This window comes from Saimiri boliviensis, chromosome 5 (assembly GCF_048565385.1).
Source record: "Saimiri boliviensis isolate mSaiBol1 chromosome 5, mSaiBol1.pri, whole genome shotgun sequence".
Classification (NCBI taxonomy): domain Eukaryota; kingdom Metazoa; phylum Chordata; class Mammalia; order Primates; family Cebidae; genus Saimiri; species Saimiri boliviensis.
The window spans coordinates 112,284,214-112,297,743 of NC_133453.1; the positions used below are offsets into that span (position 1 = coordinate 112,284,214).

At 39.7% G+C, this 13,530-nt stretch overlaps 1 protein-coding gene across 1 annotated transcript in view; it reads right to left on the reverse strand.

Moving 5' to 3' along the window:
• The window catches only part of CNTNAP5 (contactin associated protein family member 5), an 891,734-nt gene extending 878,607 nt beyond the window's left edge, over nt 1–13,127 (reverse strand). The window contains exon 1 of the mRNA XM_010342190.3: nt 12,654–13,127. Within this exon, the coding sequence (XP_010340492.1) occupies nt 12,654–12,735 (82 nt within the window). The 5' untranslated portion in view covers nt 12,736–13,127. The remainder of the gene's footprint in view (nt 1–12,653) is intronic.
• Nucleotides 13,128–13,530: the final 403 nt, after the last annotated feature.

Genomic DNA, 13,530 nt, shown 5'->3' on the forward strand with positions numbered 1-13,530 from the left:
ATCTAAGAAAAAAAAAGTCACCTTGTTGTACAATAGATCTCTAGTACTTATTCCCGCTTTCAAAGTGAAACTTTGGACTTTTTGACCAACATCTCCATTTCCTTCCTACACCTACATTGCCTGACAACAACCATTCTACCTTCTATTCTACAAATTTGAGTTTTTTAGATTCTACATATAAGTGAGTTGTGTAGAATTTGTTTTTCTGTGGTTGTCTGGCTTCACTTGACATAATGTCCTCCGGGTTAATCTATGTTGTCACAAATGACAGAATTTCCTTCTATTTCAAGGTTGTCTAGTATTCTCTTGTGTTTATATACTATGCACTTTTTATCCATTAATCTGCTAATGAACACTTAGGATAGTTTCATGACTTGGCTATTGTAGATAATGCTACAATGAACTTGGGAGAGCAGAATTTAAAAATAACACCCATGTAACAAAGTGTAGGGGTGAAGTATTCTTTAGGGCTGAACTATGATGTAGTGATAAAAATGCTGCATTTAGGAATGGGAGGAGTCTCAGGAACAGACACTAACAGTGGGTGCCGATCATGGAATCCACAAGGCCATTAGTGAAGGCATGAAGTCTGGCCACAAAAAATTGAAGAGAAGCTTTGGTGAGCCACACAAGCAACTTTTATAAGTGGCTAACTTACAGGAACTAGTTGCCATAGTGACTTCTAGATATGGGGAAGGAGCCATCTGCAAGACTGGAGTAAGATGGCCTGAACATTGAGGCAGAATCTGTGGGTCTAGACACATGAGGCCTTTTCTCACCCTGGATTATAAGGAAAGACTGTCTCTGCTAGGACAGATTATCTGCTGGAGTTTAAGAATAGCTAAGCCTTTGTCCTGAGTTCAATGAAACAGCGGACAAAATTTTTTAAAGTATATGTTTTGGAGTCAGGGAAAAGTGGATTAAAATCCCAGTGTGACCACCTATAGCTACTTAATCTTAGGCAAATTACTACACCATCCAAGACGGTATATCCTCACCCTAGAATGGGGAAAAGAACAATGGTCTCATAAGACTGTGGTAATAAACAGAATAAAATCTTACCAAGTACCAACTTTGGCACAGAGCATAGGTTTGAAACCCTGCCGAGAAAGAAACACATTACTTAACTTTATCTCTAATCACCGATGTTCCAGCATTACAATCTGCTTGGTTTCATTTCTTTGGATTGTGTCAAAGGATTCCCGATGGTTGTAGAATGAGAGGCATTAATCTTTTAACATCCTGGTGGTTTCAGCCTATCTCCAATCAGAAAGCATCTGCCCTGGTTGACCCCATTACTGTAAACTGACAGAGCTCATTCACCCAAAGGTAAAACTCACGGATGAGGCAGCACAGCCCCAGGTGACCATAATGGGGGTGAGCAGTATCTGCAGACTTGGGGTGAGGCTGGGGTTTCTTCTTACTCACAGCCCCTCCGAAAGGCTCCGTTGCTGTTCACTAAGCCAGCTTGTGGCTTTCTTTTTCTCTTGTGAATTAATAAGTCCTTCTTACTCCCCATTATTGATTAATAATAATATGTAGTTCACAGAGTAACAGTTGATAATGTGAATTGAAGCAACCTGTTGTTTTGAGGTGCGGAGAGAGACCACAAAGTAGTACTCTGTGATACAGGAATACTGGAAAACATAAACAGGGAGAAAGAGCCGAAAACCATAAGCCTGTGCCCCTGGGATTATGCAGCCCTCTGCACGGGTTAAGTTAATAAACTTGGGTCATCAATTTTAATTGGAGATTTTGGGGAAATATTTTTTTATTATAATATAAACATGGATATAATATGGAGCTGAATGAAAATTTGCCTGAGTGTTGAAGATAAAATTCAAGAAATTACATGCTTCAGTGGCCGTTTGAAGCTGAGCTCTCAGAATTCCCTGGGTTCCCATGCACTCTTTTTTCCGGTTAGCAGCACTTCAGTGGAAAAGTTTGAAAAGCATTAACTTAGGTCATAAAACGTAAAACAATTCATTTAGTAAAAGTTAATTGAAATAGGAAGAGTGAGAGAAGAGAGGTAGAAAGGAGAAATGGAGAGGAAGAAGAGAGAAAGAAAGAAAAAGAGTAGAAGAGCACAGGGAAGAGAAAGGATAGGAAAGAGACAGAAAGAAAGAGGATTAGAAAGAAGGCAGATCAGAATGCTGGGGAAGAATATTGAAGATAAGGAAGCAGTGAGAAAAGACTTCAAAATAAGAGATGCTTCATACATGGAGCAAAAGTAGAGGAATGACAGAAGGATGGTCACAGTGCTATGACTTTGCTTTGAGATGATACGGTGACCTTTTGTTGTGGTTTTCTCTGGAGTTATGTAGATGGCAATTCTAATCTTTCTTCTGATCAACTGTTTTGTCATGAGCAAAAGATTTCATAAGTGTACAGAGAAATGGATGGGCTCTAGGCATTTTATAAGTATCTGAGGAAGGGAAGGGAAGGGGAGGAGAGAGGAGGGGAGGGGAGTGGAGGGGAGGGGAGGGGAGGGAATTGCAGATAACATGTCCTAATAACCCATCAATTATGATGCAGGACCTGGTTTTTAACCCCAAATCAAAAAGAAAATAGAAACACTTATACCATTTATTCACCAGAAACAGATTTCAATAGTACACAGAAGGGCAACATGGCTCTATAAACTTTCCAATTCTAGGTCCAACTCCCTGAATCTCTTGCAAACGGCAGTCTTAGGGAGCTGAGAACATTGTCACACACACTCCTTCCCAGAATCGTGGGTTTTCTTAAGGTCTGTTTAAGGATCCTTCTGCCATAATGCTGATATGTCCTCCATGGGCCTGTTTAGTTTTGAGGAGGGGCTGTGCTCCTTACTTCTCCGGATGAAGCTTGTTTTCCCCACTCTTATGAGCTCCTTTTGTGAGTTTCTCAACAAGCAGGTTCACTGGTCAAGGCCTAGAAGCAGTGATCATGCTATGATGCAGCCCAGGAACCAAGTGAGGGATCCAAAATGGTGATGCTTCTTTGTCAGGTGGAGGTAAGCTCTAGTTACAGTCTATTTAACACAGGAGATACAATGAGAACAAATTTCTATTTGTCCTAGCAGTGACTCACCTATCCAGTTATCCAGATGAAGGGGAAGTGGGCCATTCTTTCTTTACTTGAAAATTAAAATGTAGCTGTCCTTGCCCTACTTTGTATTATAAGTTATTATGAGAAAATCCACTTTGAGTTTCATTAATAATGAAAATAACAGGCATAATGATTGGATGTCCACACTATATATATTGTATGCAGAGTAACTCGTACTTACAGACTTTGCAAAGTCCATGTTAGTATCCATAGAACATATTCAGTGAATGAGAATTAAGTCAGTCCCGAACTCTGTGACATACGCCCTTCTCATTGTCCTCTTTTATCTCCCCATTGGCCATCTGCTGCACCTTTGGCCTTGTAATATGAGGGAGGGATTAAGCCTGGGCAAAAATAGTGAAGTGGTAACACTTGTTCTTGTGGGGAACATTCCCGTGTGAGACCCCCAAAAGGCGTGAGTCTCACTATAAGGTGAGTTTGATCCCAAACACAGTTTCCTACTGGAGGCAGTCAAGCTATCCGGAAAAAGGAACTTAAAGATGGATGATCAGTTTCTAATATCAACCACAATATCATTTGGGCCTAAAACTATGCGGTGCTGCTAGACCTAGTGACCCCCTGCCAGCAACCGGTTCCTGCTTTTAACTTTTTTATGACTCTCCCTTTAAAAATAAGTTTTAACCTTTTCTTTACTTGCCTGACTGCCTTGTACCCTAGATAATGGTTTAACTGTCGGGATATTTGCAAAGCAAATGCCGCCATAAGGGATGGCTTTGATTTCTGACTCAGAGACTCCTGAATGGGGAAGTTGAGATAAGTTGAGTCAGAAGTAGACAAAGGAGAATCCGGTTAAAAGATATTCTGATGAGCAAAACCAGAAAACCTTTTCACATCTCAGTTCTAAAACAAGATCAAACCAGAAATACCTGCAGCCAGGAGGAATAATGTCTGGATGTAAACAAGCTTTGTGATCACAGGAAATTCTGTTACTTTTTACAACCACTGATTGTGTATCTGACTTTTCAATTGTATAGGCCATGTAAGGTATACATTTGCATTTCCTCTTGCAACCATTGTGTATCTGAATTCTCTATTGTATAGGCCATGTAAGGTATACATTTGCATTTCCTCTAAACCAGAGCAGAAGAAAGTGTATTTATTCCTGGCCTTTGAAAAATAAAATTTGCTATTTAGGCATGGCCTATCAGCCCTCCAGATCCCCACTCAAGCGCACTCTCTCTTCCAGGTATTGGGACGCTCTTGCAGGTCGAGAGACCCCCGGCAGACGTGCCTACCCGTCCCGGACGGTCCCCAACAGTTCTGGATCTGGATACCTAGACCATCTCTGTTCTTCCTCTTTCCCCAATTCTAAACATTATCTTCCGTTTTCCAGATACCCAATACTATCTCTTCTGTAAACTTTTTTTTTTTTTTCTGGAAAGGGTCTGTTTCTCTGTCAAGTACAGTATAGATTTCAGTATAGATTTGCTTTCCTATACTGTCTCTCTCAGTGGGGCTCCATGTCTTAAAGCTTATCTATAAGAATTGGAAGTTTCCCTTCCCCTGCACACCTCCATCTATATTTACAGATTCAGGAGATTAATGGAGTTGGCAGAAGCATTGCTTGGGGACAGAGTTTGGTGAGGTATTGCAAGCAAGGGGCCTTCCCAGGTTCCCTGTGGGCAGCAGACTCATTTCTGGCCTGCATCTGTAACAGGCCTTGCCTAGAAGTCTCACTTTTGGTGACTACGCCCATGTGGTTTAGCAAGGCAGCACTGAAGTCTAAAAGACTTCTTACGCCTTTTATCTTACATCCTGAAAGAATCCCCATCTCAGGGAAAAGTCAATGGCAATGTACAACCCACATGGCCATAAGACAGAAGAAAAGGAGTGGGGAAGAGAGAAAGAAAGTGTGAGAAGAAGGAAAGAAGGGGAAAACACAGGTATAACTGAACCCACATATGCAGTAAATAGTGGCCTAGACTAACACCTACATAACATCTGTCTGTTAGGCACATTTCTTTTGACTGCTATTTGTTTTGAATTGCCTTTAGAAGGATATTTCTGCTTCCAAAGGTGGATAGTTATAAATAATATGTATCACGAGCCATGTTTTGGCATTTCCCTTCACTTTCTTTCTTCCACATTACTGTTGTCATCCTTTAAAACTCAATCAATTCAGTTGATCCAGTGAACAGATGGCATTAATCAACCCCCAAGAATATGCACAAAAGCAATTAGAAATGTAGCGACATGGAATTTACGCCCGCAAATCAATTACCAATGATAGCACATCAGCGTAGCACACCCAACTTCCCCTTGTTTCTCTTCCCACTGAGCAGCCCCTGATAGCAGTAATGATCCCTGGTTTACCCACCTGTCAGAGGGGGAATGAGAACTGGAATGTTGAGGTTTAATTACACATTCCTTAATGACTAGTTCTTACTCTGCTGACAAAAACCAGCATAATTTACAGACTAGAAGATGCATCCGAATGATGGATACAGACAGCATGTGCTATGCAATGTCATGTAAATATGAAATATACTGCACTGAGAATACGGTCGTTTGGAATTCCCAGAGAAGAACTTCATTTCAGAGAACTGAGTACCTTTTCTAGCATCTATCCCTATCATTTGTCAAAAACAATGGAAACAGCTATAGAATACATTTTACCCACAAATCTGTACCTTCTGTGAGTTTACTAGCTGATACATACCTAGGTCTTAAATTTACTTGGCCATTGTTTTTTTTCACAATAGTATGTAACTTTTGCAGATTCTGATATATCTATCCTTCTTTATTTAAGATCTTACTAATTATCACTTGAGATATTGTAATCATCTCTTAACTGGTTTTCTTACCACTAGTCTTGCTGTATTCCAGTCTATGCTTCACAAAGTAATTTTTTAAAGCAAGAATATGACTATAATAGTAACATGTATAAAAACTTTCAATGAATCTCTGTATCTCTAAAAATAAAATAAGAGTCTTATGCTTGCCTACAACTCTAATTTTTTCTTCTATTCCTATACCAACTAATAACTGTCCCTCTCCCATTTCTCCAGCTAGCAAAGTCTGACTTTGTTGAAATCTTAGCTGAAATTTTATTTTCCTTAAAGAGTGTAATGTTGCCCCAGCCACTATGAGATGCTCGTTTTGTGCCTTAAAGTGCATGTTGTGCTTACCTTTATCACAACATTTATCTCTCTGACATGACTAAAGGTTTATTTTTCCAACTGCCAAGTGTTCAAAATTTCTTGAGGTTATGAACTATGTTTTCTTATTCACTATTATTTCTCCAGATTCATAAACAAACTTGCATTTAGGTAAGAGAAACTGTAGTTCTAAAATAATTTTTTCAAATGCATAACACACACAAAAACTAAACATTTAAATCTACTCTTAAATACAGCATAAAAAGATGACATGTGGTTCATAGAATCATATTATCCTAGTAATGTTGTAGGTCTGCAATTAAAAAAAAAGAGAGATCTTTCCAATAATTTATTAATAAAGCCCTATTGAATATAATTCAAATGTTTTCCTTTTATACTCAACCTTGGGCTATAACAATAATTTTTATAGCAATGTGATTGTGTATTTCTTTTTAGATTCTATAAGCAGCACTCATTAAAATTGCATAAAGCAAGTTAATAAAATTGGCTCCAACTTGATACTGAGGTCAATGGATGAAGAGGCTTCCTCTGTTAGGAACAAATGCTTATGCGATACATAAATAAGACCATCATAGCAATGAAGTCGTAGAAATATAAAAGCTTGTATAGGTGCAGGGTCTCATTTTTCAGCTCCCACATCCAATCAGATGATCTGTCCTGTCATTTAACAACTAACAGCTTTTGGCATTTCCAAAATAGTAATGAGTTGCACTTGTTTCAAAAATAAACATAAAACAAATTTTAAAGGTAATACTCTAGGTATAGGGCCAAAAGAGAATTTTAGTTTAGAATAAACATTCTTAGTAGGAAACCGTTCAGTTAGTCTCTCATCCTTTCATTTGCCCAAAGTTTTAGGCATTGGATATAGACTTTCAAATGAAATATGACCATCAGAGAATTTCGCATCCTAGCTGAGAAGATAAGGATTATAGGTGATATGGAAATATATATAGGGGCACTTGATATGCCTGAGAAAAATATTTCTCTCTCTCTCTCTGTGCGTGTGTGTGTGTGTGTGTGTGTGTGTGTGCGTGCGTGTGTGTGTATAGTAGGGAGAAAGCGAGAGAAGATAACAAATGAAAAAGGATATTCTAGACCAAGCAGGCAGTCTATTAAAATGAATGCAAGATCTGGGAAAACATGGCTTGTTTGTGGAATGTGGCAGAGTTTCATGAATTTGTGTTGGAAGAGTGGTGAAGATGAAATTTAGTCAGGACTGGCAGATCAGAGCCAGTCCTCTGCTAGGACAAGGAATTCATAACTGCTATTTAATTAATACTTGTTGGTTTGACATCTATAAACTTATAAGCCATAATGTCAACATGTGCCTTTTATGGTACTGTGTGTTTGTGTATGTGTAGGAAAGGGATTCACAAGTCCCCATCAAGGCTGTGTCCCTTCCCTATAAAGTTTTTAAATCAAAGCTCATAAAAAAATAAAGCACCAGGTGCTCATCCAGATGAGGCCTCTTATCTTTGGTTACTGTGATGTTTCGCATTTCATCAACTCCACATCTCCATTTTTTTTTTCTTTTAGATGTGACTCAGGAGTTATCTGTGGTGCAAACTGCTACTCTCATGCTCTTTGCCATGTGTAGTGCTACAGAAATTAACCGTAGAGGTCCCATGTCATTTCCACAGAGATGTATACAAAATGAATGCTTTGAAATAAGTTTCAGAACTTGCAGAGAATTTGGTGTTTGAAAATAGTTAAATATAGGTCCAGATATTGACTTTTTATTGCTTGGGTTTGTGATCTTGAGGAAATCATTAACTTCTACTAACCTTAAATATATTCATTTGTAAACTCGATCTGTAAGTCTACCTAGCTATGCTGCCTTGCTAATTTATGTGGACACAATCTGAGATAAGAGATAATTGTATAGACGTTGGTAGGAATTAAAACCATACTATGTTGTTATTCTGATTATAATTGCCTTACAATGTTAGAATATAATCATCCCAGAAATATCCAAATGAAATGGCCAGTAGGCAACATCAACATTTAAAGACAAAATACATTAAAAGTAAATAGGATGTTAATAATAATTATCTAATCTACTTTCTTCATTTGATACACCAAGATCATTGGGTTAACTAAGTAACCTTTACAAGGTCACCATCCAGAAAGTGGCAGAGTTTTGATGAATAAAGAAAGCTTCCCTTATGAATTAAAAATGTCATTATTGGCTCCAAATGTGCACACAGCAACGTCTCAGTAAAGTCCTTTGGAGTGCATTGCTATTGTCCTCTGGCCTTTTAGGTAACCAGATCTTTTCCTACCTTCCCTTCTAAGGAGAATAATTATCGCTGTATACACAGGCCATGTTTTAGTGAAGTTCTAGCTAATCAACTCAAAGACTCTGAATCACCAACTGAAGGTTTTAGAAACATTTCAAATGGTATCATGTTACTTTGTTTTGTGACAAATGGGAATTAAGAAATAAAGCAATTCAGTAAAGGGAAACTGGGATCCAGTAAAGAAAGCAAATGAAATTTGGCCGAAGAACAGATAAAAAAAAAAGAAAACAAGAAAACTGCAGTTTAGAGGACAGTTGTTTATTAGAACAGAAATAAAGCAAGGAGAGAGTAAGGTTTTCATATGAAAACTAATTTTCTCGTAATTTTGAACTCTTGAAAATTGCTAGTCTAGTGTTTGGTATACATTTCTCAGTTGTGGAAATATCAGTTTAGTTTTGAGATGGGGGACTACATGAAGAGAAAGAAAAAAGAGCTCATATGTACTGTCAAAGATAAGCCAATTCAACAAAAGAAAAATCTTTAGGACTCTTCCAAATGAGCATTACAGTGCTTCCTTTAATTCTGCTTAATGCAAATGGCACAAAAAGTTGCTGCTGAAGAAACGAACCTAATTCTTTGTTTATTTATAATATTACCTATTGACTGAGTTTGTGCACAAGCTTCAGATAAATCGAAGCATAGTGCATCTCCTTACTTAAAGAGCCATATGAATCTGATTGACATCCTCATATATCTTAGATGAAATTCTACATGTGATAAATGAGCTAGAATGAAGAGTTTTTGATCTCTCTCTCAAGGCTGTATTTGTGCGACCTTACTATGCAGCAACAAACTTAGTATCGAAGTTTGCTAAAAATTAAAGCTCTTTATAATCACACAACATATGATTATTGTTAAAAATAGTATATAGTGACCATATTTGTGTTCCATGCACTCCTGCTATCTTCTGAATGCACATTCTATCATTGTAATAATTTTTTTAACATGCTTAATATTTAAAGAATTTTCTCAGTAACATATTTAGCTGCTGTTCTGTTTTGGAGTCTATGCATACCTCAATTGCTGTTTTATACTCAAGCCTGTGAGCACTAGAAGGTTAAACAACATAACAGGTATTTGAACCCTTAGATGTGGCGTAACTAGAGGTAGAACTCCTCAGCTCCTGTAACTCCCAGTTTCAATTTAACCAACTATCAAGTCATATCATTTCTTGTGTCAAAGGAGTTAATATTATATGTAAAATGATTTTTCATTAAACATTGGCCTATTATATCTACATTTGAAGTTAACCAATTCCCTCAGGGTAAACCCAAAGGAAGAATTGTAGCTATTTAATATCCTGAAAATCTGAAATGAGGGAATTTCTGCAGTTTTTATTACTGGTAGGTAATTATGTTCCCCACACAGATTCATAATATCTGTGCTGAAGCTGGCCCTTCTAACCTGACTTTATTTTAATTATGTTTAATTAGAAACTTATAAAATCTATAATTGGGCAAGCATTCATCTTTCCTTTGAAGTTAAAAGCCCAAGTTTTTGTCAGATTATGAGAAATGTAAATGCACACACACACACACACACACAAATACACACCACACAACAATAACAATCACCACCAACATATTATTATAAAAATAATAAAAACAATTAGAAGTTATATATACCCGAATGAAGTCCACAAGTGTAACTATATACCATGGAAAATATTGGGTTAATAATCCATTTTCAAGGCTACTGTCACAAATGTCATGATATATTACCTCAAAACATTGGAAGAATAATCTTGTAAAAAAAAATCTACAAATAAACTTTTAAAAAGTGAGTATTTGAAAAGAAGTTGCTAATGTTCAATATATGTATACAAATATTAATTGATTATAGATAAGAAAAATAAATCCAAGTTCTATATTTAACGAATAAAGAGTGTATGTAGTCAGTAGAAATCTAAAGGAATTGTGGAATTTTAATGCATTTTTCTTAGAGCTTCTGCTTAATCGGTTCTGAAGACCCCAAAATATACCAAGTTCAGAGCTAATTTTTTTCTGCTATTCTATTATTCACTCAATTAATACATATTAGACAGCATGATGAACATTAACGATCATGCCTTAAGAACATTGACCCCAAAATATTTAGCAAGCAGCAAGCATTCAATTGAAATGTTGATTGGAAATGGGGAAATTAAACTGTCACTGATAAAATACTAAAGCTCATTATCACAAAGTTCCATTCTAAGTGTTCAGAATTAGCTTTATTACTGCATTGGTAATGATAAGCATGAGTCTTAAATCCATGTCATTTAGGTTTTGTGAGCATTATTAAAACACATTAACCATAATTCAATTAATTTGCCAAAAATTGCTATTCTACAATATTTGTTTTACTGCCTCTTAAGAAAAGGTGTTGCACTAGGAAGTCCAAGCCATATGCCTATGGAATATATTCTCTCTATTTTACCCTTATTTCTCACCCCCACCTTTGTGATTTTTCAAAGTATTCACTCTCTTCAGATAGGTAAATGTGCTGAAGGGAAAACAGCGAGCTTGCTGCCACGCCTTTGTATCATTAGGACAATACTGACCTCTAGTGTTCGAGAAGGTGGGGAAACTAGCCTAGTACTGTTCCTAACTTCCTCTTACTAACCACTTAGCTCTTTTTCTAAAGCACCATGGGAACAATTTCACAGAAGAAAAAGAAGGAGGTGGAAGAGAAGGAGACGAAGAAGTCAAAGAAAAAAAGTCAGATTCAAAGGGTTCCTACATATTCTCTGAAATAATTTATAAACCAGGGCCCTTTGGATCCTCTGTTAGAGAGGATGAGCCCTTTAGCCTTCCTTTAGAATACAAACTTTAATGCAATATGTATAAGGCATTACCACTAACTATAGAAACTGATCCTCCAAAACTTCCGACCACAGATAAAAATACTGGCTCAGTTTTTAACTGTTTTCAGTACACTACATTTATCTAATTGTCTTCCCTTGAGACATAACTCTGGGGATACATGCATAGGGTTCTCTAGGACCTAAGTGGGTGGAGAGTGAGGTAGAAAGCCACCGATGTGGTAAGTCATCTTCCCACCTTTCTCTAACCATGATAGTGCAAATTACAAAAATAAAAAATAAAACTGTTCCAATATGGGTAATATTTCTGAGCTTCATGACAAGGATAAGGGATATGGGAGCGAGCCCAGAAACTTGAGAGACCTTGATAAACCATCTTCGGAAACAACACAGATGGCTTAATTGCATTGTTTCTCATTTAGGAGGTCCCAGAGCTGGAAAAACTTCCCTTCCTCTGCCTAGAGAGGCAGCTGAGCAATTGAGCTTGAACCTCTCATAGCTCCAGAGATTTATTCAAGTTTGACGGACTGGGTTCTTTAAATATATAGTGCAGGTGGTGGATCCCCGGGAGTCCAGGCTTCCTGACTATTAAATTAAATGCCCTGCACTTGCCGAGGTTAGAGCTTGGAAGACAGACTGTACACTTAGTGCATACTCATTACTGTTCATAGGCACAAAGATTTTTGGGGTGGGGTGTGCATCTAAGCTCTTCCTCCTGTAATAGGGGCAGCCATTGATCTTGTGGTTGACTACATTGGTCCATGACTCTTAGGCCAGAACTCCCAATCCTGTTAAACCGGTACCCATTGGTTGCAAGATACCCCAACTGGAGCCTTCTGCCTAGGGCAGAACGCAGAGCCACGTATCGTGGGGTGCTAGGTATACTGCAAATCCGAGGCACTGCATACGGAGATGAGCCACTGTCACCGAGCACGGTGGCTGGGAGCATCTCCATCCCTGAAAGCTCAGCTCCCAGTGCATACTGTATGAACCCGGGGTCCTTCTCCGGAAAAAAAGCCCTGGCTGAGATCAGGCAGGCATGGAACGCGGAGCTAGCAGGAGGTTAAGGGAAGAGAAACCTTTCCTTATCCTTTCAACTTTGCGATAACGGAAGAAGGAGGGAAATCCAGCAGGGCTGGCTCATTTGAGCTCTGATAACTTTTGGGATGGTTGGAGTGATGGAACCACACAGATCAGCATTTTTTCCCCCGTTCTCTTTGCCCAAAGCAGACACAGTCGAGTACCCTTGGACAGTTGATTGTCTTTCTGAATGCGATCGTTTTCCACCTCACCTACCCGCCCCCAGCTCCTCATACTCACAATTTGTCGCCGTTAATCCGAAATGCCACAGGCCGGAGAGCAGCAAAGTCAAAACGCTGGTCAGCCTTGGTACAGAATCCATTTCCCCCGGAGTGAGCGGTCCCTCCCAATCGAATTCCAAATTCGCAGGCGCCAGCCGCGGCTTCTTCTCGGGCGCTCTGTCTCCTCCGCACCGCCTGGCCCCCTCCCACCCCCCCTTGGAGAGGCACTCGCTCTTTCACTCCATCCCGTGCCCAGGCGCTCCACCGAAACAGTGTCGGGGGATTCTCCGGAGCTGCGGCTGGGGCCACGGTCCCCGCGACAGCCGCTAGCTGGACTCGCCTTCCTCGCCCGCCTCTTCCTCTTCTTTCCCCCTCCTTCACGGTGCCAATTCAAACCCGATTAGAATGACAGGCGCGGGGGCTCGGTGGACAGCCAAATCCACCTCGCCGGGCTGGAGAGCTGGAATCAGCACCCGGGTGGCGGACAGCTCCTTATAGGCGCGCGTGGCCGCGCGGCACCGCCCCCAGCCAGTCCCTCCCCGCGCTCGCCTTTAAGAGCAGCCGGGGCGGGTCTTTGCCCCGCTCGGGCGCTCTTCCTCCCGGCCGCCGAGCCTCTGCGGTGCGCTCCGGATACCTGGGAGGGAAGGGGGAAGGAAATTCTCTCTCTCTCTACCCCACGGCTTTCTCCTCCCTTCCCCCCCTTGTGGGAAACGAGTAGAGGTATTGAAATCTGTAGGAGATTTTCAAAGACCGACGGTGAAGAATGCTAATAGGAGTTGGTAGACAGACGCATTAGGAAGAGGGGATTTCCCACGGAAAGCTTTGTGATGAGCTGGCGAGAGGCGTTCCCCCACCCCGCCTTCGGAGGGGAGGGGAAAGCAGAGCTTGAATTACGC